General features: G+C 40.4%; 1 protein-coding gene across 1 annotated transcript; it reads left to right on the top strand.

Moving 5' to 3' along the window:
• The first annotated feature begins 1,211 nt into the window (after positions 1-1,211).
• LOC137389565 (phytanoyl-CoA dioxygenase, peroxisomal-like) lies at positions 1,212-25,710 on the top strand. Its single transcript, XM_068075613.1, has 8 exons — positions 1,212-1,338; positions 11,513-11,596; positions 11,912-12,051; positions 14,860-15,028; positions 17,943-18,206; positions 19,100-19,249; positions 24,938-25,072; positions 25,489-25,710. The coding sequence occupies exons 2-8, from the start codon at positions 11,528-11,530 to the stop codon at positions 25,540-25,542; spliced, it is 981 nt and encodes a 326-aa protein (XP_067931714.1). The 5' UTR covers positions 1,212-1,338; positions 11,513-11,527; the 3' UTR covers positions 25,543-25,710.
• Positions 25,711-27,941: the final 2,231 nt, after the last annotated feature.

The raw sequence follows: 27,941 nt of genomic DNA, 5'->3' as shown, positions 1-27,941 counted from the left end.
CGATCGACTCATCTACCAGGAGATTTGGTGTTTGGCCAAGCGACTCCTGGCGGATAGCTGCCACTGGCAAAGGATGGTCATTCGTACAAGCCAAATCATACGAGCCTGACACCTCCGAGAAGCAGACAAGGCGTTCGCCGAGAGGAAAGTGGCCAGACTGGAGTTCGGCGTCCGACAGCAGCGGCTCTGGTCACAGCTGCTTTTACCTCTCAGCTCTGAGTGGACAGCCCCAGGGCCTCTACTCAGACCTGCCAACCCAAAAGTGGCGCAATGCGTGAGATTTGGTTTTGAGGCAATTGATGTATCAATGATAGTATATATAAAATTGTGGAAATTGGGGGCAAAAATCTCACGCAACTCCATTTTTTCTTTGGGGTGATTGCGTGAGTCTCACGCCCAATGCGTAAGAGTTGGCAGGTATGACTCTACTGGGGGAGTGTGGCGACAGTGAGCCGTGACCAGAGCCGGAGAGACCGGCTCTATAGCCACCGGCATCACCCGATAGAGGATTCCTGTCATCAGAAAAGGCACGGTCATTAATGAGCCGGTCCGGACCGGACGACCGATGAGTAAAGAAAACGAGCGATAAACAAAGAAAAAGGCGGAGCCCAACGAAACCACGATCGTTATAAAGCAACGATAACCCCATCATTATGCGGAGCAAGTGTAGGCTCTCTGCATGATTGTCATTAGAATGCACACATTGGCTTCATGTATTTATTTGTGATAAAAAAAATTATTTGGTGACCAAGCACTCGGTGTGTTTATTTATTTGCTGCTTGTCTTGTGGAGAAGTAAAGGGAACCGGCAGTTTGCTTTACAATGCTTCATTTTGGTCAAGCAGTATAATTTTTGGCATGCTTATTGAGTGTGATTTTTAAAATCGAAATCACAACCATAGTAATAGCTTAAAGTTTTGTATCCTGCCACTCTTTCTATAAAATCTGTACAATGCTTTAATCTCGTTGCTGCTAAAAAAGAAACTAGAAACTCGATAGTTGACATTTATGTAGACGGCTTGGAAAAACGTTATCTATTGCGCTATGACTGCGTCTGAATGTCTATGGCTACGATATTATTTCACTTGGCGAGGTCATAGCAGTCGAGTGTGTGCTATAAACAAATCAGGTACCGAGTATTCCGAGTACGTCTATCGAATATGTAAACCAAATGGTTTATCAACTTCCGACTATATTAGAGTACAAAGTACAATTTGCTTTGCTCAGTTCGGCAGAGCCGTATAGTTTTAGATGCTATACGGCTCTGGATTTGGGAACTGGCTGGTGGCGTAAAGTTCGCAAAGTTAACTTCAAATGGTTTATTTACTAGTTTAAATAGGTATATAAGCTTTAGATAAAATAGGATTTATTGTACTGGTTTTTGTCTTGGTCTACCAGTGTACCTAATGGCGACCCGACAGGTCGGCTTACATTAGCTTGCCGTGCCTATAACTGTATGTGATTATGGAAGACCACGTCAACCCTAAGGTCCGTCGTCTGATTAGCTTAGGTCGACCTCTCTGCTACTAATTAGGTCGACCCAGTCAGGGCACCTTTAGCTGCTGACCCCCGTAGTCAACCAGCTGACCGATGATGCCTATACTGGTCAACTATCCTGCATTAATTCTTGCTGACCGCTCAAGCGAGAAATGAAGAGAGAGTGTGTGTGTGTGTGTGTATAATTGTATTGACTAGACTACAAAACAACTGCCCCACTGCGGGCTATGCCTTCCTTTATATAGGTTGCAGCTCACCCATATAAGGGCATAATGACTATATATGGTAATAATGACCATATACGGGTTAATGACGCGGGGTTGACTAATAATGTAAGTAAGCATGCACTTGCAATGAGCTGTATAATATGATGAGTAACAAATCTGCCACATACGCCGCCCCTATAGACGGCTATCTGTCTATATATACATATATATAAAATAATAATAAAAAAAGGATAGTAATGGTGATAAAATAGCGAAGGAAATGAGTTCCAACTACTTGTTACCGTCGTAGCTACGGTCTGGCCTCTTGCTGGTCGGCCAGCTTTTCTAAATATGCGGCCGTCCTACGCAATTGCTGAGCCTCTAACCTCAACCGGTCAGCGGCTGACATTGACTTCCTTGGCATCGAGATTTCCAACCTCTCTGGACGTACACTCACAGTCCGAACGGAAATCTGAGGCTGGTGTTGACTGAATGATTGGGGCATGGCAGCACATTTTAAACTAGCCGCTGCCGATGAAGTAATCGCTCCCGAATTGTTTAATTGGATACTGTTCAACTCATACTCCCGCAGGTGCGGAGGCAGATTCCTACTCCTCTGAGGCCTGCTAACATTGTCTGGCTGTCGGTGGACAGCTGACTCTCCTGCCTCCGCACTTGCTGGAGTGCAGTTTTCTGTATCTCGGCATTGTCCACTGGAAGGCTGGCTCTCTGGGTTGTCAAAAGCTTCCTTAGGAGTTGTCCCATCGCCACCTTCGGAGTTGTCCTTCCTATTTGCCTTTGCTGCATTTTCAGCTTCTAAGACAGGCTCTGCCTGAGTTTTTCCATTGTTTTTCCTTACTCCACGCATGTTAGGCCTTCTACTAGGCTCAAGCAAGACTGGGGCTTTTCCATGATAACTGCTGCAGGGTTTGTAAGCTCTCAACCGGTGTTCAGACTGTACAGAACGCTGTCCCCGGCGTTCGATTGTGTACGTGTGATTTGGAAAGCTTTGGATTACCCGGTAAGGCCCAACTCTCTTGGCCGACAACTTGGAGTTCTCCCCCTTCCGTCGACGTCTGCGGGTCATCCAGACCAGGTCACCAGCCTTGAACAGTGGTGGTTCAGTGGTGTCTTCAGCCACGATTTCTAACTGCCTGTGCCTGAGAATCTCATGGGCTCGTAAGAGCCGATCTTGGATTTCAATAGCGTACTCATTTGTACTCTGAAAAGATTCCACCGAACTCCCATGTTGGAGTTGGTCAGGGAGGCGCAACTCCCGACCGAGCATCATGTAATTTGGAGTTTCTTTGGTGGCTGAATGGGGAATCCCCCTCAGTGTTCTCATTAAATGTGGTAACACGAGATCCCACTCCTCCTGTCCTCTTCCAGTAAGGAGGGCTCGCAGGGAGTCTCCGAGTATCCTGTTATTTCGTTCGACTATACCGTTACCTTCAGGCCGGTATGGAGTCGTCCTTGACTTCTCGACTCCCCAAAGTCGACACAGCTCCTGGAATAGGTCGGATTCGAACTGGGCCCCCTGATCAGTATGGATTATTTCTGGCAATCCGAAATAACTGAAAACCCTTTCCTCCAGCGTACTGGCCACGGTAGGCGCGGTGGCATCTGGGATTGCGATAGCGTCCGACCACCTAGTGAAGTGGTCGGTCATCACAAGAGCCCAGATGTTTCCTCGGGTGGTTAAGGGTAGGGGGCCGACCAGGTCTACAGCCAATCTCTGCCACGGTCGACCAGCGTAGAGCCTCTGTCTATTGGAGGTTGTTGCACCAGTGCCATGTTTGGCCTGTTGGCATACTTCACAGGACATTACCGTCCGACGTACGTCACTGGTCATTCCTGGCCAATACCAGTCCAACTGGACCCTTTTTAGTGTCCGATCTACGCCACTGTGGGCCTGTCTATGTGTCTCCCAGATTAGGTCTTGCCGCACAGGCAAAGGGCAGACGGTGACTGCTTTGCTTCTACCATTTCCTGGGATTGTCGCTGTCAAGACCCCGTCGGGATCGATCCGCAGCTGTGAAAACATGTTGGCTAGCCTCTTCAACTCTGGGTCGCCTAGTTGTAAAACTTGGGCATCTATGGGTCTACCAGTCAGCACTGCCTGGTAAATTTTCCCGATTGCCGTCTCTGCTCTCTTTTGTAGCGCGACAATTTCGCCAGCTTTCGTCTGTGCGGAGGGCCGTTTTTCTATAATAGGGAGGGGCTGACCTAAGCCTTGGTCGACCTTCTTGTTTACACTAGGGTCGCCCTCTTGGATTGGCCTGGGGCCGGCCTCCTTGTCCCTCCGAGGCCCGCTGTTGGGTCCGACCTGGTCGATCTCCACATCTGCGGGGATGCCCACTGCTTGGTTCCTCCATCTCTGGGGTTGTTGGGGCAGAAGTGGCCACTCAATCTCATCCAGATTCCCCGTGGGAACTCGACTTGATGGAATCGTCCCCTCCTGTAATTCCTTACAGATCTCCGAGCGGGGAGGCCCACCATCTCGTCTATCTATTGAGGCACATCGCTTGCAGTCTTCACACTGTTGCCTACTCAGGCCATCAGCATTTCCATGCTTCTCTCCCTTTCGGTGCACAATCTTGTATCTGTGTTCCGACAAGCTTTCCAACCACCTGGCTATCTGACAGGAAGGTTCCTTCCTCCGATGCAGCCAGACTAGGGAAGCATGGTCGGTCCTGATGACAAACTCTCGACCGTACAAATAGGGCCGGAAATGTTTCACGGCTAACACCACCGCCAGGAGTTCTCGCCTCGTGACACAGTAGTTCCTCTCCGCAGGGGAGAGGGTCTTGCTGTGATAGGCGATAACTCGCTCCTGTCCTTGTTGGACCTGGGACAATACGGCCCCAGTTCCGACGTTGCTGGCATCTGTGTCAAGGGTGTACTCTAAGGTCGGATCTGGGTAGCCTAGTACAGGGGCATGCGTCAAGAGCCACTTGAGGTGACTGAAAGCTTCTTGTTCAGGTTGACCCCACTTCCAGGTGGACCCTTCTGCCGTGAGTAGTGTCAAGGGCTTGGCAACCGAAGCGTAGTTGGGCACGTATCGGTGGTAGTAACCGGTAGTGCCGAGAAAAGCCCTCAGCTGAGTCACATCGGTTGGCTCCGACCACCTGTGGATCGCTTCCACTTTTTCCGGATCCGTGGCTACCCCAGTCGAACTCACCACATGTCCGAGGTACTTTACTTTTGTCTGCATGAGGGTACATTTAGATGGTTTTAGTTTCAAGCCGGCTTGTCGAAGCCTGTCTAGTACTTCTGACAGCCTAGACAGGTGACTCTGGAGGTCGGCTGACATGACTATGATGTCGTCCAGATACAGCAAGAGCGTCTTCCAGTGGAGCCCTTGCAGCACTCGCTCCATAAGCCTCTGGAACGTGGCAGGGGCTGACGTCAGCCCGAAAGGCAGCACTTTCCATCTCCAAAGCCCACTTCTCGTGATGAAGGCTGATTTCTCCTGTGCTCCCGGCGACAGGGGTACCTGCCAATAGCCGCTCATCAAATCGAGAGTGCTGAATAACTTGCTGCCTGACAGAGCATCCAGACTGTCATCGATTCGAGGAAGTGGATATGCGTCCTGTTTAGTGACCGCATTCAACTTCCGATAGTCAATGCACAGTCTCCAGGTTCCATCCTTTTTCCTGACCAGGACCACAGGAGAGCTCCAAGCTCCATATGCCTGCTCTATCATTCCCTGTTTGGCCAGCTCAGAGACCTGCCGATCTATTTCCGCTTCCTTCTCAGGGCCAACCCTGTATGGGGTCTGCCGAATGGGTTGAGCATCCGTTATCGTGGGTATCTCATGTTGGACCAAGGTAGTCCGACCCACATCTCCATCCCCTTTACTGAAAACATCGGCATACTGATCAAGGAGCCTAACTACCTGTTGTCTGTCGTAGTCACTCCTACAGTGCACTATAGCTTGGCTATACAGCTCTTTCACGTGAGGAGCCACCTTTGGGTCAGGCCGGGTATCCTGGCTTGGTTTCGCTCCCTTTGGCCCCCCTTCTGTCCAGGGCTGGCCGATTTCAGTTTCATCGACTCCTGTGTAGCTGCCAATCACAGTTCCCGACGCTACCTGTACAGGGGAATCTGTCGGGTTCAAACAACGCAGGGCCACTCTTCCCTTCTCATCAGGTAGGTGGAGGCTGGCAGCCACCATGTACCGATCTCCTGATCCCTCTACCATTCCTAAGGGTTGGTAGGTGTGGGTCGTGAGGCGGCATGTAACCACCATCTCCGACCGAGGTTGAAGTGTCATGGTACGGACAACCTGCACCTTGCTCACCAAGGGTCGTCCGTCCCGATCTGTGCAGATCAGCTTCTGACCATTCACTACCAATGTGGATTCTTGGAAATTCATCTCACAGCATTGGTCTGTCAAGAATGGCATCCCGATGATGGCATCTTCTTTTAGGGGGCATACAAGAAGTGATACAGTCACTTGTACACTTCTGACTCGGATGGGTACGGTCAACATGCCATGAAAGTTTAGGCGAGACCCGTCAGCCATCGTGCCATAGTCTGTTCTCTCTACCAACTGAGCCTTCATCCCAGCGGGAAGCCGGTCAAAGACATGACGGCTGAGTAGGTTGGAGGTGCATCCACTGTCTATCAGGAAATGAGCAGGTCGGCCCATAATCTTCCCAGGTAAGAAATAGCTACTACTGTACGGTTTCCAAAGGGTGTCCGCAGCCACTCTCTCAGGACCGACCTGCTGAGTCGTCCGACCGGTGTGCTGCCACCTCTTACGCCGTCTCCTTGTCTGGAGCTTTTCTGTAACCACTGGGTTTGGGGTTTGGATTTCCTCTGTTTGCTGCTCAGTTAGTGAGTCAAAAGAGTTTTCTAGTAGGACTGAGGTCGACCCATGGGGGGTCTGAGGTCGACCTGTCCGACGTGGGGTTTGCCAAGGTGGCTTTCTCTGGTTTGAGGGTCCACAGTCAGTATGTCCCCCTACTGCTGTGGACGATGTCCGTTTCCCTGCTGCTGGTTTCTTGCTGGCTGGGTAGCTGCCATCTGAGGACACTGTCGTCTGACATGTCCGACTATTCCACATTCCCAACAGCTGGTCGCCCTTCTGATTTGCTGCGGCTCTGGAGCAGTCCGACCTTGGCTTCTGGGTCGGCTACCATTGACCGCCAGTCTTGTCGTCAAGGTGGTCAGCTCCTTTAGGGCTACAAGGACATCTTCCAACGTAGCCGATTTTGTAGCTTGTGGGAGGTCGACCTGGGCTGCCTTGGGGTCATCCTCTTCCTCCCCTTCTATAGCCATGATGGTTGACCTTTGGGTCAACCGAGGATTAAATGGCTGAATTTGCAGAAAGTCATTTCCAGCCTGCACTGCCTCTCCCAAAGTCTGTGCTCCCACCGCTAACAGATGCCTCTGTAGATAGGTGTTGCCCAATGTCATGGAGAAAGCATCTAATGCCATATTTGCACGATGGTGCTCAGGCAGATCAGCATAAGCTATATTGGCTAGTCTTTCTACTTCCGCAGCATGATCTTGCAAGCTAACCTTGACTTCCTTCTTGAGGTTTAATCGACTCCTGGCCTCTCTAACTGTCAGACCAAATTTGGTTCTCAAGGCTGCAAAGATGGCATCTGTAGTTTCTCCCCTGCCACAGCTTTTAGCACCATCCTTCAGCACCTCTCTGAGGTGCAGACGTGCTGACCCTGCAGACCATTGATTAGCTTCAGCTACTTCCTGAAACTGACTGATGAACAGTTCAACATCATCACTGCCGTCAAACTTAGGGGGCTTGAAGTCCCTCTCTGGTCGAGATTGCCGTAAAGCCTCAGTTATGGCGTCAGCCATCCGCCCATACTGATCAGCTTGATGGAGGTCAGCCTCAGCTGCCTCTCTCCTAGTTGACCGCCTTCCAGGCATGGTCAGACGATCCCACTGCTGCCACCAGTGTACTGGTTTTTGTCTTGGTCTACCAGTGTACCTAATGGCGACCCGACAGGTCGGCTTACATTAGCTTGCCGTGCCTATAACTGTATGTGATTATGGAAGACCACGTCAACCCTAAGGTCCGTCGTCTGATTAGCTTAGGTCGACCTCTCTGCTACTAATTAGGTCGACCCAGTCAGGGCACCTTTAGCTGCTGACCCCCGTAGTCAACCAGCTGACCGATGATGCCTATACTGGTCAACTATCCTGCATTAATTCTTGCTGACCGCTCAAGCGAGAAATGAAGAGAGAGTGTGTGTGTGTGTGTATAATTGTATTGACTAGACTACAAAACAACTGCCCCACTGCGGGCTATGCCTTCCTTTATATAGGTTGCAGCTCACCCATATAAGGGCATAATGACTATATATGGTAATAATGACCATATACGGGTTAATGACGCGGGGTTGACTAATAATGTAAGTAAGCATGCACTTGCAATGAGCTGTATAATATGATGAGTAACAAATCTGCCACATTATCATACAATCGTTTTCTAGAATAGGTCGGGCTTTATGTGCTGGTCGTTTTTTCATAAGGGTTAGCATGGTTTTGATGGACCAAGTAGATAATACCCGAATTTTAGACAATAAAGTCACTGCACTATTAGTTCATTTGTTAACTGCAACAATGCAACGTCAATACATCTATTAAAATTTCTCTGATTAATCTACCTTTTAATCTTAGTTTGTCACCAACCAGGCCTGCGAACTCTTACGCATTGGGCGTGAGAAACACGCAATTGTCCCATACCTCATGCATCTCACGCCTGTGTCACAGAATTGCCCCTTTTACCCAAGCAAACCTGTTTTTTGCCCCAATCTTCAAGTAGTAGTCATATACTTACTACTGATAAACAACTACGTATAAACATATTTGTGACATTCTCATCTATCAATAACCTCCACGACATGTGGTTTCCATATGGAGTTATATTATCTTTCGCTGTGGTGCTTTTATACGCTATGAAAATTTACCCCACTTATCCAATCCTCGCATTTTCATTGCTCCCAAAATAGACTCTCACTCCTTTCCCCACTCCAGGGTTGGCAGGCCTGTCACCAACTAATAATGCAAAGTTGGGTTTTCTAGTCAAAACATGTTTTGTTGCATGTGCATCATGGTTTAGGTAGAGTATCTTTACATGATAAAATAACGTGGTGCATCATGGAAGTAAATTTTATGTTTCTCTTGATAGTGTTTCTATATAAATACATAGGCCTATATTGTAATGTTACGGAGCTTTCTGCCATGGTAATTTTAGTTTGGCTCCTTTGTTTTACACTTCGCCCTATTTTAGCACGTATACATAAGCCTTTTTGGTAGGATGGCCAACAGATTTGATGCAAAGCACTTACACTTGTTCGATTTATGCATTCAGCTCGTTATGTATTTTACTATAATCCCAGTTAGTTTGATTGCCCGCTCATCTGTGGGGTTGGCCAGGGCCAGCATGCATTGCATCTGGTTTATTGTCAGTATTAGTGAAATCATGGTAGTCCGATCTATCTTACGAAATTTAACCTGGCCAGCGATTTAGCAAGTTGTTGTAGGAGTGCATAACAATCTTCATGATAAGGTAAATTATAATTGGGCTCTCAGCAGGCACTATAAAAGTCGTTGTAAAACACAAACGTTAACTAGCAGTTTGAAAAGTAGAACAAAGCTAAAATAGTTGTGAATATGTTGAAAAAAAGAGGTTAGCAGTTTAAAAGGTAGCTGTTTGAGTTACCCACCTTTGCCGTTGCAAATTAAATGCTAAGGTAAGTACTCTGTATACTAACACTACCCAACCAAAATTAGGAATATATCTTACACTGTATAGATGATGGGCATCAGCTACATAATTACCATGTGGGTCGCAGCTCGGCTAAGTCATAATGTTGTAATTACTTCCTCTGCGAAGCGCTGGGGTATAAGAAAGATTTTAGCTGGCAATTTTGCATCTCCTTAAGATCCACCTCCTCATGCAATGCAATCGCCTACATCACTGGTATTTGCGTCATTAAAGAAACTCAAAAGCCAAACATAGTTCATTCTTTTCAATTATGAGGATTTCAGCTAAAAGTATGTAGGCGCTTTGTTTGCTAGCAATTTTTTTAATTCAAGTTTTATGTAACGTCAAGTAGTAGTGTTGGAGCTAGAAAAAAGTAAGTTTGGCTAGTAAATGGCTATGGAAACAAGAAACAACTGGGTGTAATAGCATAACTATAAGTGTAAGTGCATAAGAAGTATGGTATCAGCTGAGACTGAACCCCGCATACACTTGCTGCCTGAATGCAGGAAAGATTACAAGCGACTTACTCTACCAGGGTAAAATTTCGTCGCCTTCATTGTGGTCAGCTTACACACTAAAAATTGGCATCAAAGGTTATTGAAATCTCAGGATAACTGCTACGATGCCTATATCCCCTCCAAAGCTAAGCTGTCATTCCAATCAACTGACTGTAGCTGCATCACTGTTTGATTATGCATTCCTACTCACCTTATAACGTTTCACTTATTGGCAAAAGATTTACGCACTACGTGTAATTTGTATGCTCTCAATATATACTAACACTAGTGAATGCCCGGCATTGCCCGGGTAATAAAAAGTCTTTGCTCAGAAAATTTATTTTTATTTAACATATAACAACAGTTTCCATTCTAACTTTCAAAGTTCATATGTGCAGAGTATTTTTTTTCAAAAATTTTTCAAACAACTGTAACTTTCAAACTTCATTTCATGCAGAAAATCTTTTGTGCAGTTCAAATAAATTAAGAGAATAAATAAAACAACTGATAATTTGCAAACTTTTCAAACAACTATTTTGTAAATTTTATATCATGAAAAAAATATTTTTTGCAGTTAAAATTAATTAAGAGAAAAAATGGACCAACTGTAAAGCTATTTAAATGTAAATGTGAAATAATTACTAATGCCAGCATCCCCTAGTAAAAATCATCAAAATTATATACAGTGTGTATATGTACTGTACATATTAAAATTTAGTAGCAAAATAATATGTTAACCTTAGTAACTATAATTACCTACAGTAACTTCAATGTATTTAGTGGTTATGATCTGCAATAAAAGATAACATTACAAGGTACTCCGTGCAGTACGTACCGTGGGGAGTTCTTACCTTCAAGACAGACATAACATAAATATTGAATTTAACCTAAATGACATTATCTTACTAAACCCATACTGAAAGCTAAGTTTTAGTATGTATTTTACTGAACTTCAATTTTATTATTTGCTAAAATTTTATCACATTTTGGTTTTCAGTTTCGTTTTCACTATAACTCATGAGTAACACTGAACTGATACAGAGAGTGAGCGAGCATGGTACATATCTCTTTCAGGCGTTGTGAGAGGTATTTCGGCGAATAGCATATTGACATCTTCGTTATTTCTACGTAATCAGCACACCGACTGCCAAATTTTAATTTGGATAAAGTCTTTTTTGTTAATATTATCTGCCGAAAAAAGTGGAAAAGAATTTTCGGTTTTGTATGGCAAGGGCAAAAAACATCGTGTCCCACTTGGGAAGGGGAAAAAAAATCGTAAACATCATAACCCGAGCGCGCACTGTATTAATTAGTAATAAAAAGTGCACATTTAGCTTGTGCAATCGTGTAAAGGGTATACAGTATATGGTAATATGGTACAGTATTTGAATGTCGCAAGTTCAAATCCAGTACGAAGGTGATTTTTCATTGCTAAGACATTACAATGACATAGTTCACCAGTATCTTTTCGTGAGTGTGCTGGCATCAATTCAAAGGAGTGATCAATATGCCTAGTCTCACTGACACCTAATTCCACCAGTTGTCTAGTATGTTGGCAATTTATTGTAGATCTTATCAACAGGCATGTCTTCTCAGGCATCCCATAGATTGCAAGTCCTTTCCAACCACCTCAAGGCTGGTGAATCTTTACAAGTTGGTATTCAGATGTCGGTAGAGTTAGCTGATTAAATTTTCTATCGTCTACACTAAGTTTACAGATTTATTTTCTTGATCAGATGTACTGTTTGCAAGAAATACAGATTGCTTAGTGAAATCCAATGATGCTTTGATGAATTACTCAGTTGAAACTCTAGATGTCAGTTGGATAGAATGAAAACTAAGATGAGTCCAACCATACGCTTTGGGGAAAAATATTTTTGATTACTAGAATAGTTGTTACTACTGTTAGAATAAATGATTTCTTGGAGTCATTCAATTTTATCATGCTATGTCTTTCCTCAACTTCAGGTCGCGTGTTCAGCAATCTCTGAGTTCCGTTATACGCTCCCAAACTCAATTCTCACTCAAAATCAAAGAGAATTTTATGAAAGGAACGGATTTCTTGTGGTGAAAGGGCTCGTGAAACCAGAAAATATTGACATATATCGGTGAGTTGTAAATGCTGAAGTTCAAGCAGTCACTAAGTATTATAGAGCAGGATATACTGTAGGTGTTACATGATCTACTGCTGGTCTGCTTAGGCTTCATGCAGATGTATTATTGCAAATTTAGCATTGCTAGTGAACTTTTCAATAAATACCTTACATGATATTAAAAGGCGAATGCTAAGATCGATCAAAAATTCGGTATTCTATGCTCACTAGCAAGCCACATTTAATACTGTAGCTAAACAACTTCAGTTACAGCATTAAATGTCATATTTATTATTTGTATAAAACTATCTAATTGTTTAATAAAGTGTATAATTTATTACTGACTGCGAGTACTGATTGACAACACTGCAATGTTTTAGGAAACTTTGGGCATCGCAAGTTGGAAATATTGTCGTATGTCAAAAAAGATATTTGCTCAAATTTTCTATCAAATTCTAAACAATTTGTATGTTGGCTTGTACTATGTATTGTGGGTTCAGTCTTGACTGTATTTAGAACAAGTTTGTACGTTTTGTACAAAATATTTCTTAAAGGAGTGGAATATCTCCTCAGAAGATATTTCACTTCTTTAAGTACATTTTAAATTTTAATATTTTAATGAGAATGGAAAATGTTTAAAACTCGCTTGGCAAGATTTACACGTACTTTTTTAAAGTACCCCTCAGTTTGCATGAGTGGTCTATTAAACTTATCACAAATTAGTGTGTTGTATTGGCAATTGTTGTATTTGATCATGTAGTTTTTCTCTATCTCCCGTGCTCTTATTGAACAGAAAAGGCTTTCTTTTGCCAAAAACCTTACAATTTCATAAGCAAATTTAGTGGAATAAACTGCAGAAGTCAAAAGATATGAGTTGTGGTAACTGCATTGGGATCTTTAATAATTAACCCTCACAACTTGCAACCAATAAAATGTGATTAGACAAAAGCTGACATGTCATTAATCTGTGTTTTTTTGCAAGAGTTTAAAGCTATCAAAATGCGTATTCTTTGCCGGTTGAACCCTGAGGAGTTTTGTTTAGTTGAAGATTTTTGGGTTACTTGATCGGGTGAAAAGAAACTGAGGCTATTACATTTTAAAACAATGAGCCAATATACAATCAAATTGTCTGATCAAAATATATCTGTATTAACATAAACACACGCATATCTTGTGTTTGGCGCATTTCAGTGGTGAAATTGTCAGTACAGTTTTAAAGACAATTGTTTATTATTTGTATTTGAGTAATAATCAAAATCGTCTATAAAATAGATTAGCCATTATATTATTGTGTTATTTCAGTTTAACAGCCTCAATATCTCAGTTCCTTCCCACTTATATTCGTTACTTTTTGTGGAATAAATGTTTTTACGTGGACTCTTGCACTCACCTTTGTTTCTCTCAGAGCTTCTTCCCAAAGTTAGATTTACGTGTAAATCAAATGTTGGTTGATTTCAGGAGCACCAATTAGCTTTGTGAAATGGTAGCTCACCCCACTTAAGCCTAGCGTTCCTGAAAATGAATATTTTACCAAGGAGTTTTTATCATCTCACTCAACACTTACAGAAGACTAGCAGCTTGTTAGTAATAACTGTTCATAATTGTTAGTGAAAAATAAACTAGTTTTATGAATGTGTAGAAAAAGAGATATATGTAATCACTGCCTGTCCATTTATTCTTTTAAACTTTGTCATTCAGCATAAATCTGGCTTTAAATAAAGGAGCCCCAGTTGCTGCCCAGATGAGAGTTAAATGTAGCCATCATATAAAACGAAATGAGCTCTATAGCTTTCACAAACATGGTGTTGTTTATTCAACTTCAGTATCATCAGTATACAACCAACTCAACTAGATATGTATTGCTTTATGCAGGTCTATAGGATATCATCATAATACACCTGAGATATATAAAAACAGGTCTATGGGATATCATCATAATACACCTGAGATATAAAAACAGGTCTATGGGATATCGTCATAATACACCTGAGATATATAAAAACAGGTCTATGGGATATCATCATAATACACCTGAGATATATAAAAACAGGTCTATGGGATATCATCATAATACACCTGAGATATATAAAAACAGGTCTATGGTATATCATCATAATACACCTGAGATATATAAAAACAGGTCTATGGGATATCATCATAATACATCTAAGATATATAAAAACAAGACTAAAGAGCAAAATGCAATTACTTCAATTTGAGATACTTGCAAAATACAGTGTAAAGTTAAAGCCAGTGTTTTACACTCAGTGTTGTGTGGCAGGCACATACATGTACATGCATATATATTTTAACAGCAGGACATGTTTTCATCGATGATCGTAATCGATTTAACACTAATATCAGCCTCTACAAAAAAATCATTATTTTAGCTTTTCTCTTTGTTTACTACTGGTCATTTGCTGTACCATATATTATATGATTACCCATGGTAGTTGTTGACATAACTACTGGTGTCACTTTATAGATGGAGGTATGGAAATCAATGTTTACGTTTATGTAGTTCACTAGATTACACTGTACGAATTTCATCTACTTAGGATTGCGCTCATATTCAAAATTATTGTTTCTCGAGTGAGATCACATTCCTTGCATTATGACTTGGGAGACGGCTAAAGCATAAAACTCGGCTTCAGATTCGAAGTAATGTACCTGCACTGTACAAATTTATAAAAAAGCTTTCTTTTTATTTCTGATAAGTAATGTTTTGTTATATTGTCACACAATTTGGAATAAGTTTGCTTGTTTCTCACTTGTGATAGTTCTGTTTAGATGGTCTCTTATCTGGTGAGACTTTGGTTACAGAGAGCACTTTCGGAGGGTGTGCAATGGAGAAGTTCACTTGCCATTCCTAACCGTAATGAAAGATGTAGCTATTGCCAAGTCAGAGTTCGTATCTGGAGAAAAAGCCATCACGAAGATTCAGGATTTTCAGCATTATGAACCTCTGTTTAATTACTGCGCTCTTCCAGAGGTACACAGATGTACAAGTTTGCTCACCAAAATGAAATTGTTCATTTCTAGTCGGAGAGATTTGTAACTTTTTGCTACTCTGATATGGGTTTGTATCAAGTAGGTGTGCCACAGTCATTCAAATCTACAGCTCTGGTAGTTGTTAGTCTCCCTTTCTCATATACTAGCTGAATGCCCGGTGTTTCCTTGGTAATGAAAAATATTTTGGACAGAAAATTCATTTTTATTCAACATATACAACATTCACTCTAATTCTTAAACTTCATACCGTGGGAAAAGTGCTTTGTGCAGTTCAAAGGAATTAAAACAAAAAATAAAACAACTGTAAAGGTTTTCAAACTTCTTCAAACAACTGTAACTTTTAAATTTCATATCCAGAAAAAAGTGTTTTGTTGAAATAAATTTGGAGGAAAAATAAAACCGTAAAGGTGTTTAAATAATAGAGAAAGCATAATATTTTTATGATTTATTATTTATCTTGAGGTGTTGACTGATGTTCTAAAAAAAGAATCAAGGAGATTGACCAACCAGAAGCTGAGATATAGCCAGCCAAACACAGGTCTACCAAAAAACATAAGTTTTTTGGTAGTCATCAATATATGACGTATGAAATCGACTCGTGTGCCATTGGTCAATTAAGCCAACTAATGCGCTCTCCTATAACAATCACGGCGTTTTAATTGGTTTAATCCCTGGAAGTATAGAACAATCAAATTGGGCCTAACAATCATTACTCTGAGAATTCCGAACCAGTCCCTCTGACGTGTAGATTAGTTTTAGAATAAAATAATTACACGCATCTATTATTTCGCAACATTCTGCTATCAATTTCTACAAATTATATTAGTTACATCATTTATTCTATACGCAGTTATATTATTATTTTGTATAATATGCATTATGATTATAATATTAATCATAAAAAATAATCATAGATAAGATAATAGATCAATAGAAAAATCAAATCAAAAGTTATCGTTTTCTTTTTTTACAGCAAGAGCAGCACGGTCAAGTTATTCTTTTTAAGATTATGGCTGTAGTGAGCTTACAGTCTGTTAATAGTGACGATAATCATGAAAATCAACTAAATGCTGCGGTAGATACACAATAGAAAAATGATGAATGAACAAAAATTCACATTCTCATTTCTTATTCTAAACGACTTGCAATCGCGGATGTCGCATATAGACTATACACGCGCCGTTCGTTGAACAAAGGATCTTCGGAGCATATCCGTGGAGATCGAGTTAAAATTTGAAGCACAATAGTCAAAATATGCTCTTCTGTTTTGACAAATCATGTCGAGGGGTTGTGGGCAAATGCCTTTACCACATAATGTTTGCTTGATTTTCTTGAGAAACCAGAGCTAGTCTGTAAATTATTTACTATCGCGAGTAGCTTTTCACATCTCGTAGCCAAAACAATCATTATACGTAACGGCGGTAAGGGTGCACAACTCCGGCACATGAACATTAAGTCGATTTTATACGTCACAGTTTTCGGGATTTTCGAAGGGTTTTCCTCTGATTCTTTATTAGGTAGACCTGTGTTTGGCTGGTTATATCTCAGCTTCTAGTGGGTCAATCTCCTTGATTCTTTTTTTAGAACATCAGTCAACACCTCAAGATAACTAATAAAGCATAATAATATTATGCTTTCTCTATTCTTTAAATGTGAAATCATTAGCAAGTAATGGCTAAATGTAGTCTGTTTTCTATCATTACAATGAAAAATTATTTCGTATACAATTATACGATTTTAGTTTGTTTCAGTGTTGGCATCATAAGGTAAAAATATCGTATAGAGTGGTATAAAAGCCTATAGCAATTATCTAATGCAAACACCTTCTGGTAAAATCATCAAAATTTTATATACGTACTGTACATATTAAAAATTACTAACAAAGCAATATGTTAACCTTATGTTTAACCTGTTAATTATAGTTACCTACAGTAACTTTAGTGTATTTAGTGGTTATGGTCTACAAGAAAATGTAACATTACAATGTACTACGTGCAGTACGTACCGTAGGGAGTTCTTACCTTGGAGACAGATGTATACCATAAATGTTGAATCTAACTTAAATGCATTTAGGCTACTAAACACATACATAAAGGAAGTTTTAATATGTATTTTACTAAACTTCAATTTGGAACTAGAATTTTATCACTTATCTGTTTTTGAATTTGTTTTTATTATAGCTTATAATGAATAACGCTGAACTGAGATAGCGAGCAATGTGTATCTCTTTCAGGCATTCGTAGGAGGGATTTCGGCGAAATAGCATATTGACATTGTTATTGCGTCGTAATCAGTACAGCAACTGCCAAATTTCAATTTCGTGAGAAATTTTTATTGATATCGTATGGTGGAAAACAAATTCGCCCTACTATTGCGAAGACAGAAAAACATCGTGTTTCATAGAGTAAGACGAAAAAAATCTTGTAACGGAGGCATCGTAACCCGTGGGCGCACTGTATTAATTAATAATTTGGCGTGTGCAATCGAACAATAGGGAATTGGTAAGAGGTAAGAGCAATGGTAATGGTAAGGACATCGTAGCCTTGTGGTAAGGTGCGCTTGTTTACAAACTTGCTGTTGAGATCTTCGTGAGTCCAAATCCTGATCGAAGTACAATTTTCATTGGTAGATTTCAATCGCTTTAGCTGGACAGACAGACGACAAGTTTTGAGATTTTTATATATATATATAGATGGAGTATCTCAATAGGTACTTGTGGCTTGTCAGCACTGTTTCTGCAAATTAAAAGCCTTGGCATGAGACATGCTATCAATTGTTCCCAGTTCTTAGATTCTAACAAGAATTTTAATTATACTAAAATATCCTTTCAGAACAGCTTTTCATAGATCTCTCTGAGTAAGTTAAACGAAGAACATGACCCTGTTAACTTATAGATACTAAAGTATGTGGAGTGCTTCTGTGGTCCCGACATTATGGCTATCCATACGATGTTGATAAACAAACCTCCAGATCCTGGCACCAAGACTTCCCGACACCCCATGCACCAAGATCTGAATTACTTTCCCTTCAGGCCTGCTGATAGAATAGTGTGCGCTTGGACTGCTATGGAGAAAGTGCACAGAGCTAATGGTTGTTTGGTTGTGCTACCTGGGACGCATACAGAAACCCTTAAACAGCACGAATACCCTGAGTGGGAGGTGAGAGCTCAACTGCGATACCAATATTGCATCCTTCATTTACTAACAACTCAATGTGGGTGACTGCTCACCTGCAAAGACTGCCTCAAGCTGATGTGTTTTATCTGTTGAATTTTCAACTGATGGGAAGCTACATAACCAAAACTTTATATACTAACCTATTACAATTATACGATATGCATGAATGTTAGTTTTAAGCAGTTAAGGCATTATACATTGCTTTAGTATATTGTGAGCAAAACAAACCCAGCTATTAAACATTATTGCAATGTTGATTCATTTTATGCAGTTAGTAATAAAAAAGAAGCTGGTGACCTCAGATCGGATCTATTTCCCTTTCACTTGTTCCTTATCTCTCACTCGCCCTCCCGCTCTCACTCCCCTTCCACTCGCCTTCCCACTCGCCCTCTCATCCACCTTCCCACTCGCCCTCTCATCTGCTCTCTCCCTCACTCGCCACTCGTAGTCTCGCCCCCTCTCCTTCACACGCCCTCTTTCTCTTGATAATCTTTTAAATCAGACAAAACTTTTTTATTTCTATTATTTACATGCAACTAAGAATGTTTTGCAAACGACCTTTGGCCACTTATTTTATCAACTGTTGGCCACTTATTTTATCAACTGTTGGCCACGTATCTTATCAACTGTTGGCCACGTATCTTATCAACTGTTGGCTACGTATCTTATCAACTGTTGGCTACGTATCTTATCAACCGTTGGCCACGTATCTTATCAACTGTTGGCTACGTATCTTATCAAAGTTGAAACAATAATTTTACAGTAGCCTAAGGTTGAGAGTTGATGGCTCATCTAGATTCTAAGGTAGCACAGCAAGGAGTGTTTATAGAGCTCTGGTTGTCACCCATTTTCTATTCATTATTTATTTATTGTAGAACGGAGTCAACAAGTTCTACTATGGTGTAAAGGACTATGACCCTAATCAGCCACGGTTACATCTGGAGATGGAAAAGGGCGACACTGTTTTCTTTCACCCTCTTTTGATTCATGGTTCTGGCGCCAACAAGACTCATGGCATTCGAAAGGTCTGTTGCAGCATATAGTCCGCATGTACAAGATCTAATATGTACACCTCTAGAATACTTTGAACAAATTATTAGAAAAAGCAATGTTTTTGCAATAGGAAATGAGAGGATGGCCTGAGTTTTAACCAGTTATAGTCCTTGTTATATTTTCTCAATTTTTGGAGCCATGATCATTGAATAGACTCGTTGAAGCACATTGAATCGACAATGACTGTGATATTGGTTATTGTCATATATGGGTATGCTGTATGCCCGGCGTTGCCGGTGTAATAAAAAATTCTTTGCACAAAAAATTTATTTTTGTTTAACATATACAACAGCTACCATTCTAACTTTTAAACTTCATATCATTAGAAAAGTGTTTTGCACAGTTCAAATAAGATAAGAGAAAAAATAAAACAATTGTAAAGGTGTTTAAATAGGAAATAATCAGCGAGCAATCTATTTAAATCTCAGTGTTTGTCTGTCATTCGTTTGTCCAGTTATAGCGATAAAGTTTTAGCATTGAAAAATCACCTTTGTACTGGATTTGAACTTGTGACATACATTCATTGAGTGTAACAGCACAATTGAAATAGCACATTATTACACACAAAATTACAAATTTAAAAAATTGGTAATGGTAATAAAAGCTTTTTTAAAAATATAATTTACAAGGAAGATTGCCTAGAAAATTTGTTTGTTTTGTTTTTCTAACAAAACAAGTTGTTTTGCTTTGTTCTATAGAAAAACAAAAAACTACATAGAAATTTATTTGCGGTTGTTTTTCTAAAGAAAAAAAAGGCAAAAGGTAACATTAATTAATAATAAAAAGTACGTTTAGCGTGCGCAATCGGCATAAGGATAGATAAAGAATTGAAAATGATAAGAACAGCTTAGCCTTGTGGTTACGCATGCTGGTTAGCAGACTTGTGGTTTGAATGTCGTGAGTTTAAATCCAGTACGAAGGTGATTTGTCATTGCTATAACTATCGCTAAAACTGGACGAAGGTTAGATACTGAGGTCTACATACTGTATATCGTTGTATATAGATGGATATAGATGGATATGGGTCATAGCTCTCTATACTGGCCCAGAGCAGTGTGTTGGCAAGTGTCTCACTACTCTAGGGTTCTCTTTAACAATTTTGTGAAATGATGCTGCAATTATTGTGTATCTCTAAACATTTAGCTAGCCGTTGAGACTTTAGGTTTCAAGGATAAACAGATATTTTACACAACCTTCTTCTAGCAGGTAGTAATAAATAGGAAATTTGAAAAGGAAAGTAGCCTATAAGTTCCTACGGACCATCGTTTTAAAAATACCATAATCTCTCTATCTGTAATAGTTATGGATCCAGGAACAACTTCCGTAGAGTATGCTTTATCCACTATAGTGCATGTAGGTTACATTCTTATTGTATCCACTCACTCTTCTGCAGTGACATCACCACTTCTAAAGCAATCAAATTGAACTTCCCTTTCAATTTGTGTCTGTTGTTTGGGTATAAAAGAGTAGGCTAGCACAATTGGACATTCTAGCGATGAGCAGATAACTCCAGGTTATCTACACTAACTTTTACCCCATAGGTCGACTAATCTCAACAGTCCGTTTTATGCAGGAGGCGCTCCTGCAACGTGAATAATTCATTCAAAAAACGTTTATGTTAGGAATTTTATGTTGTAAGAACAGTAAAATGCATGCAAATTGCCTAATCTTTCCAAACTCACCCCTTTGGCCGCACAAAAAGGAAAAACAAAACTTAAATTTTAATTTGTAGACCTTACCGCAACTGCAGAATTATTGGTTTGTATCGACAACTTTTCTCCTTTTTAGATCAATTACGCTAGTTTTATAGACCATGATTGAGGTAATTTTACCATAAGTTGATGGGAAGCGCACATCTACGATGTTCATTTACCACAATGTGCTTATATTTTTCTAAACAGCAAAGTTTATTCTGCAAAGTAAAACTAATAACAAATACTTTATATGTCAACAATAAACTAGAACAAAAAATATAATTACCATAAAAAAGCAGTACTACATGTTCATTTTCTATCTATATTCAGGGGTCAAGGTTAGGAAAAAAGATAACTTTCGACGATACTCCAACATTTAGAATGGTGGACCGAGGCTGTAACACCTGCACTGATCGCTCGCCTCTAAGTGTTTATGATAAATTGCGCAGCTACCTATTCTCTGTTTTGTTGACACATCTGACGATCTATCATGACGATCCAAAATGTCATTGAAGTTGTATAATATATAATTGATATAATGCTATACGCATGTCGTTTTTTCTCGCAAGTGCGGCGAGATATGTTACCATTCAAATCGACTTTGAGAAGTTGCCTTTACTTCACACTTTACGTTATATGAAATTTTTTACCTAGTATGAAGTAAAAACTTTGCATAGATTTTTTACGTTATTTGGAATTTATGTTATAGGAGGTATACATTATAGAACCGTCGTCTGTATCTATCATTTTAATAATAGCTTGCATGGACTTACTATATGTCCTCTCGGTACCGTGCCACTTGCAGGCATCTTACTCAGAATAGAGAAAATAATTGAAGCAGTATTCTGTTTATCAGGACTCTGTTAATATAATTTATATAAGGAGAAGCTTGCTGGGGCTCCTGTGTATGTGGTAAATGTATATGTGGTACAGTTGATGTTTATATAGGTAGTACAGTTGATGAATGTATGGGTGGTACAGTTGATGTGTGTATAGGTGGTACAGTTGATGTGTGTATAGTTTGTACAATTGATGTGTTTATATGTGGTACAGTTGATGGGTGTATACAAGGTACATTTGATGGGTATATAATTGCAAGTTATAAAGTATATTTATGGACAAAGTGTAAATGGGACTGTATAGAGATGGTATATACTGTAATTGGTACTGTATAGGGATGGTATATACTGTAAATGGGTCTGTATAGGGATGGTATATACTGTAAATGGGACTGTATAGGGATGGTATATACTGTAAATGGGACTGTATAGGGATGGTATATACTGTAAATGGGACTGTATAAGGGTGGTATATACTGTAAATGGGACTGTGTAGGGATGGTATATACTGTAAATGAGTCTGTATAGGGATGGTATATACTGTAAATGGGACTGTATTGGGATGGTGTATACTGTAAATGGGACTGTGTAGGGATGGTGTATACTGTATATGGGACTGTATAGGGATGGTATATACTGTAAATGGGACTGTGTAGGGATGGTATATACTGTAAATAGGGCAAGCAAAAGATTTTGGTGAGTGTATAGACAGGATTGAAAGCAAGTTGGTAGCTAGAATTGCATACAGGTATATAGGTGGGGGAACTGCATACAGGTATATAGGTGGGGGAACTACATACAGGTATATAGGTGGGAGGAACTGCATACAGGTATATAGGTGGGGAACTGCATACAGGTATATAGGGGGGGAACTACATACAGGTATATAGGTGGGGGAACTGCATACAGGTATATAGGTGGGAGGAACTGCATACAGGTATATAGGTGGGGAACTGCATACAGGTATATAGGTGGGGGAACTACATACAGGTATATAGGTGGGGGAACTGCATACAGGTATATAGGTGGGAGGAACTGCATACAGGTATATAGGTGGGGGAACTGCATACAGGTATATAGGTGGGGGAACTACACACAGGTATATAGGTGGGGGAACTGCATACAGGTATATAGGTGGGGGAACTGCATACAGGTATATAGGTGGGAGAACTGCATACAGGTATATAGGTGGGGTAACTGCATACAGGTATATAGGTGGGGGAACTGCATACAGGTATATAGGTGGGAGGAACTGAATACAGGTATATAGGTGGGGGAACTGCATATAGGTATATAGGTGGGGGAACTACATACAGGTATATAGGTGGGGGAACTGCATACAGGTATATAGGTGGGGGAACTACATACAGGTATATAGGTGGGAGGAACTGCATACAGGTATATAGGTGGGGGAACTGCATACAGGTATATAGGTGGGGGAACTACATACAGGTATATAGGTGGGGGAACTGCATACAGGTATATAGGTGGGGGAACTACATACAGGTATATAGGTGGGGGAACTGCATATAGGTTTATACGAGGTCCAAAAGTTCCCGGAATGGAGTTGTATACACTTGCATATTTGCACAATAGGAAAACCCATTTCAGCATTTGTTGGGAACCGCCTTTGGAGTGTTGTCACAAAATTTCAGGTCGCTATGACAACGCTTTCTCTTGTGAGCCGACGATATGTCAAGGTCTGTCAGGTGCATCCGGCGATTTTTTAATAAATTTATCGTCATGTCTAATCTATCGGAATAGCGTATTTGCATTAAATTTTGTGTGAAATTAGGAAAAACAGTACTCAGACAGTTGAACTGTTAAATATTGCTTTTGGAGATTCTGCTCTGAAAAACACAAGTTTTTGAGTGGCACAAACGTTTTGGTGAAGGTAGAGACAGCACTGAAGATGATGCGAGGTCTGGCAGACCAGTCTCGGCAAGAACTTGCTCGTCAATCGACTGTGTGAGGTCACTAGTCATGGCAGATGGTCGTTTAACTATTAGAGAAATATCTGGAGAGACTGGACTAGGTTTTGGAACTGTTCAAAAAATTTTAACTGACGATTTGGACATGAGAAGAGTCGCAGCAACGTTTGTGCCACGCTTGCTAACTGATGACCAAAAGGAGCTCAGGATGCATGCTTGCAACGATTTCAAGGAAGCCCTAAGGAATGAAAAAACTTTCTTTCAAAGGTAATAACTGGGGATGAGTCTTGGGTGTATGGTTATGACCCAGAGACTAAATTCCAAAGTAGCCAGTGGAAGTCTCCAGGCTCCCGAAGACCAAAAAAGGTGAAGATGTCTCGGTCAAGTGTAAAGACAATGCTGATCGCGTTTTTCGATATTCATGGAGTAGTACACCATGAGTACTTACCACAAGGTACTACTGTGAATCAGTATGTTTGCATTGAAATTTTGAGGCGTCTTAACGAAAGAGTTAGGCGCAAAAGACCTGAACTGTGGCACACAGGTTCATGGATGCTGCACAATGATAACGCACCCGCCCACACTGCATTCTCTGTAAAGCAGTATTGCGTTAAAAACAACATGGCTGTTCTACCACATCCTCCATATTCACCAGATCTGGCTCCCTGTGACTTCTGACTATTTCCTAAGTTAAAACTTACTATGAAAGTATCCAGATTTGACAGTATAGAGTCGATTCAACTAGCAACAACGAGAGAGTTAAACAGCATCGACGCCGATGGCTTTCAGCACTGCATGGCATCATGGCAGAAGAGGCGGGACAAGTGTATCGGTAGCCAAGGAGAGTACTTTGAAGTTTACTAACTAAATAGGTAAATGGAAGCAACGCGTTTTGAGTTATAGCTCCATTCCTGGAACTTTTGGATCAGACCTCGTAGGTGGGGGAACTGCATACAGGTATATAGGTGGGGGACTGCATACAGGTATATAGGTGAGGGGACTGCATACAGGTATATAGGTGGGGGAACTGCATACAGGTATATAGGTGGGGAACTGCATACAGGTATATAGGTGGGAGGAACTGCATACAGGTATATAGGTGGGGGGAACTGTAGCTGACTTTGTAGCAGAGTGTGCCTGAGCATAAAAATAAAATCATTCAATCAGACTATATGAGCTTTTACCATGCACTTTAGGCTATTTCCTGTCACTATGCGAATACTGGAAGCAGTGTTATTGCTGAAGATCAGCTGCTAGGATCTCAGGACAGGAAGGAGATAGGCGCTATAGTTGAGAAGAGATTGGGCAAGGACACACAAATTAGTATTGTGGTGGGTTTGGTTACTTCCTACACCATTCTTCTCCCTATCTCTGTCTCAAACATACCTAGCTTCACGCCTTTGTCCCTGGTCCACCGTCCGATTTCTCTCTTTCGTTCCTACTCTATTCCTGTCCCCATCTCAGTGATCTTATCTGTTAGCTATTGTTCTACTCTTACATTGGCGCCATCCATGACCTCGTCTGCTTATTTCAACTTCTGAATATATACCAGCTCTGGCTTTGCAAAAATATATCATTGTCATCTGTAACCACCAACTCCCTTTTTCTTGTTCACTGGAATGCATTAATACATCAGCATTCACTATTCAAATGCTCACATTTTCACATAAGAAGCACATTTTCGGGTGCTTCTCTGTGTATTTGATTCTCTTGCTCTAAATTTATTCTCTCAAGCTTTTTCTCTCAGGACACGTGGAAGATGAGAGCGAGAGTTGTCCAAGGAAAGGAAGCAGACTTTTAGAGCTACTCGTTTTGCTCCAGAGGAGATCAGCACTCGTTACTCTGATTTCTATTTATTTGCACGATTGACAATAATGCATTTTATTTTCCCTAGAATTTCATAAAAGGCACTAATATGTTTTTAATATTATTGGACATTGGTTTTCAATATATGCTATACCTTCCCGAATGACTTCCAAGTTCTTGTAAGTGTAAAACTAAAGCGTTCTGAATGTTTGTGATTGGCTGTACAACAATGTTATCAACTGCCGCCATTGTTCCTCTCATCATTAATATGAAATAGAATGATAGTTAAAAAGAATGATAAAATAATACCGATTATGCTAATTATATTTGATCATACAACCAGCCTCAATTGCCTAACAATCAAAGTAAACACCGCTCTATTTAGAGTGTGATTCAGATAGATACTTTTTCTTGTTTCAAATATTATTAAAGTGCTCTTGTTGAAGTAGTCAAGCTGAACCGATTCTGTGCCTATTTTACTATGTATCTCAGGTATTACTGAATTAGGCTAAGCTTGTGTACCAAGGACATATATTTTTTACTATGCGTCTCACGTATTACTGAATTAGGCTAAGCTTGTGTACCAAGGCCATATATTTTTTTGCTAAGTGTTTCACGTATTATTGAATTAGGCTAAGCTTGTGTACCAAGGCCATATGTTTTTTACTATGCATCTCACGTATTACTGAATTAAGCTAAGCTTGTGTACCAAGGCCATATACACTATACAGCGCTTCTCAGAATTCTTGCAACAATATTTGCAGCCGTTTTTATAGATTTTCGTAACACATTGCAAATGCCTTTTTGTGAGATATTTTTTGCGAATGAAAGAGCTTAGCAATCATTCCGTCCAGGTTTGTCGAGTTTTTATTCTGGTCGCTGAGAGTAACTTTTGAAAGAATTCAAAATTATAGACAATTTAAATACTCATAGTCATGTTTGACTGCCAGGGTTATGTTGGCAAGTTTTAAAGTATTCTAACAAGCGAAACTTGTTTTATTGATCTGTTAGATGCAATAAGATATGACTATTTTAACAATTGTTCAAAGTTATGTGTATCATACTGTTAATAACTCAAATCATGTTTTTCTGGCTAAAGAAGTTCACTGAAAAGCAAAGATATCAAGCTGATGATAATAGCCAATATGTGGATGGTTGTTAATTTTTCTTAGTACGTACCGCTAACCCTAGAAAATGAACGTTTCATTTTTGTTAAAAAATGTAATATTCAAACCTAGTTTAGGATGGCTAAACATAATGCTGATACTATCGTCTGACTTTGATGAAGCGAAAACAGATAGTAAAATATTTGTTCATCTTTCGATGTTTGAAAACAATCTGCTTGGAAGGCTTTTGGCTGCAATGCCTGTGATCTCTTCTGAAGAAGGGTAATGTCGCTAGAAAAGCACAGCCTAATCCTTCCTGAATGCTAGGGTAACGCTCCATACATCCTAGGGCTAAACTCCATATACCTACCTATATGCTAGGATAACACTTTTGATGTCTACCTATGTACTAGAGTAGCACACCTCATGACTTCTCGCATGCAAAGATAAAACTCCTTGAGCTTACCTATTCTCCATATACCTACATGTACTTACGTACTAGGTAACACTCTATAGGTATCTGCATACTAGGCTAACACACCTTATATCTACCTGCATGCTAGGGTAACACACCTTATAATACCTACCTGTATGCTAGAGTAACACTCGTTGTAGGTACCTACACGATAAAGTAACACACCTTGTATTCATGTATGTACTATGGCAACACTTCTTGTTTACGTACCTGTTAAGGTAACACTCCTTAAAAGATAGCTACATGCTTGAGTCATGTGATCTAATAACGGAGAATTCTCCTTGGTAGATGAAGCTATAACAGACCTTGTACTGGTTGTCTTCTCTTTGAATTTCAGAAACCTATAGTTCAACAGAAAGAAACGAAACAAAATTTTGTTTGCTCATGATCAATTTAGGAAAATCTGAAAAAGTGCAACAAATTATTAAATAGTTTGTTGTTAGTTTTTCTCAGCTATTTAATTTATCTGTTACTCAACCTAGAAACTATACTTCCTCACCTCCACTTGCAAAAGAACATCAATCGATAAGTAAACCAACTGTTCAGTGAATAAAATATGCTGCAAAGTGATCTTTACAAAAGGATCAGCAGTAGTAAAAGGGAACTAACATAGCTGCTGGCCCTGCTCCAAGTGCATTTGCCAACAATCTGCTGAGCACAAATATTGAATGCACTTTGCTAAATATTAGCCTTAAACCTTTGAACTTGATAAGCAAGCATGATTCTAGTGATAGCTAGCCTTGTCCATCACAAGAGGCCACGCTATCAGTGCGGACGTGCTTGAGCTACAGGGAAGAGAGTAATTTGTTAGCA

The sequence above is a fragment of the Watersipora subatra genome, chromosome 3 (assembly GCF_963576615.1).
Source record: "Watersipora subatra chromosome 3, tzWatSuba1.1, whole genome shotgun sequence".
In the NCBI taxonomy this organism is placed as follows: domain Eukaryota; kingdom Metazoa; phylum Bryozoa; class Gymnolaemata; order Cheilostomatida; family Watersiporidae; genus Watersipora; species Watersipora subatra.
Note: the sequence above shows the minus strand (reverse complement) of the source record. Positions and strands in the feature narration are given on the sequence as shown.

Excerpts from the sequence above, each read along its gene's own strand:
- LOC137389565 (XM_068075613.1), top strand. The coding sequence starts at position 11,528 with ATGTCTTCTCAGGCATCCCATAGATTGCAAGTCCTTTCCAACCACCTC. Across the intron at positions 12,052-14,859 it reads GAAAATATTGACATATATCG|AGAGCACTTTCGGAGGGTGT; the intron begins GTGAGTTGTAAA and ends CTTTGGTTACAG. Across the intron at positions 19,250-24,937 it reads AGACTCATGGCATTCGAAAG|GCTATTTCCTGTCACTATGC; the intron begins GTCTGTTGCAGC and ends CATGCACTTTAG.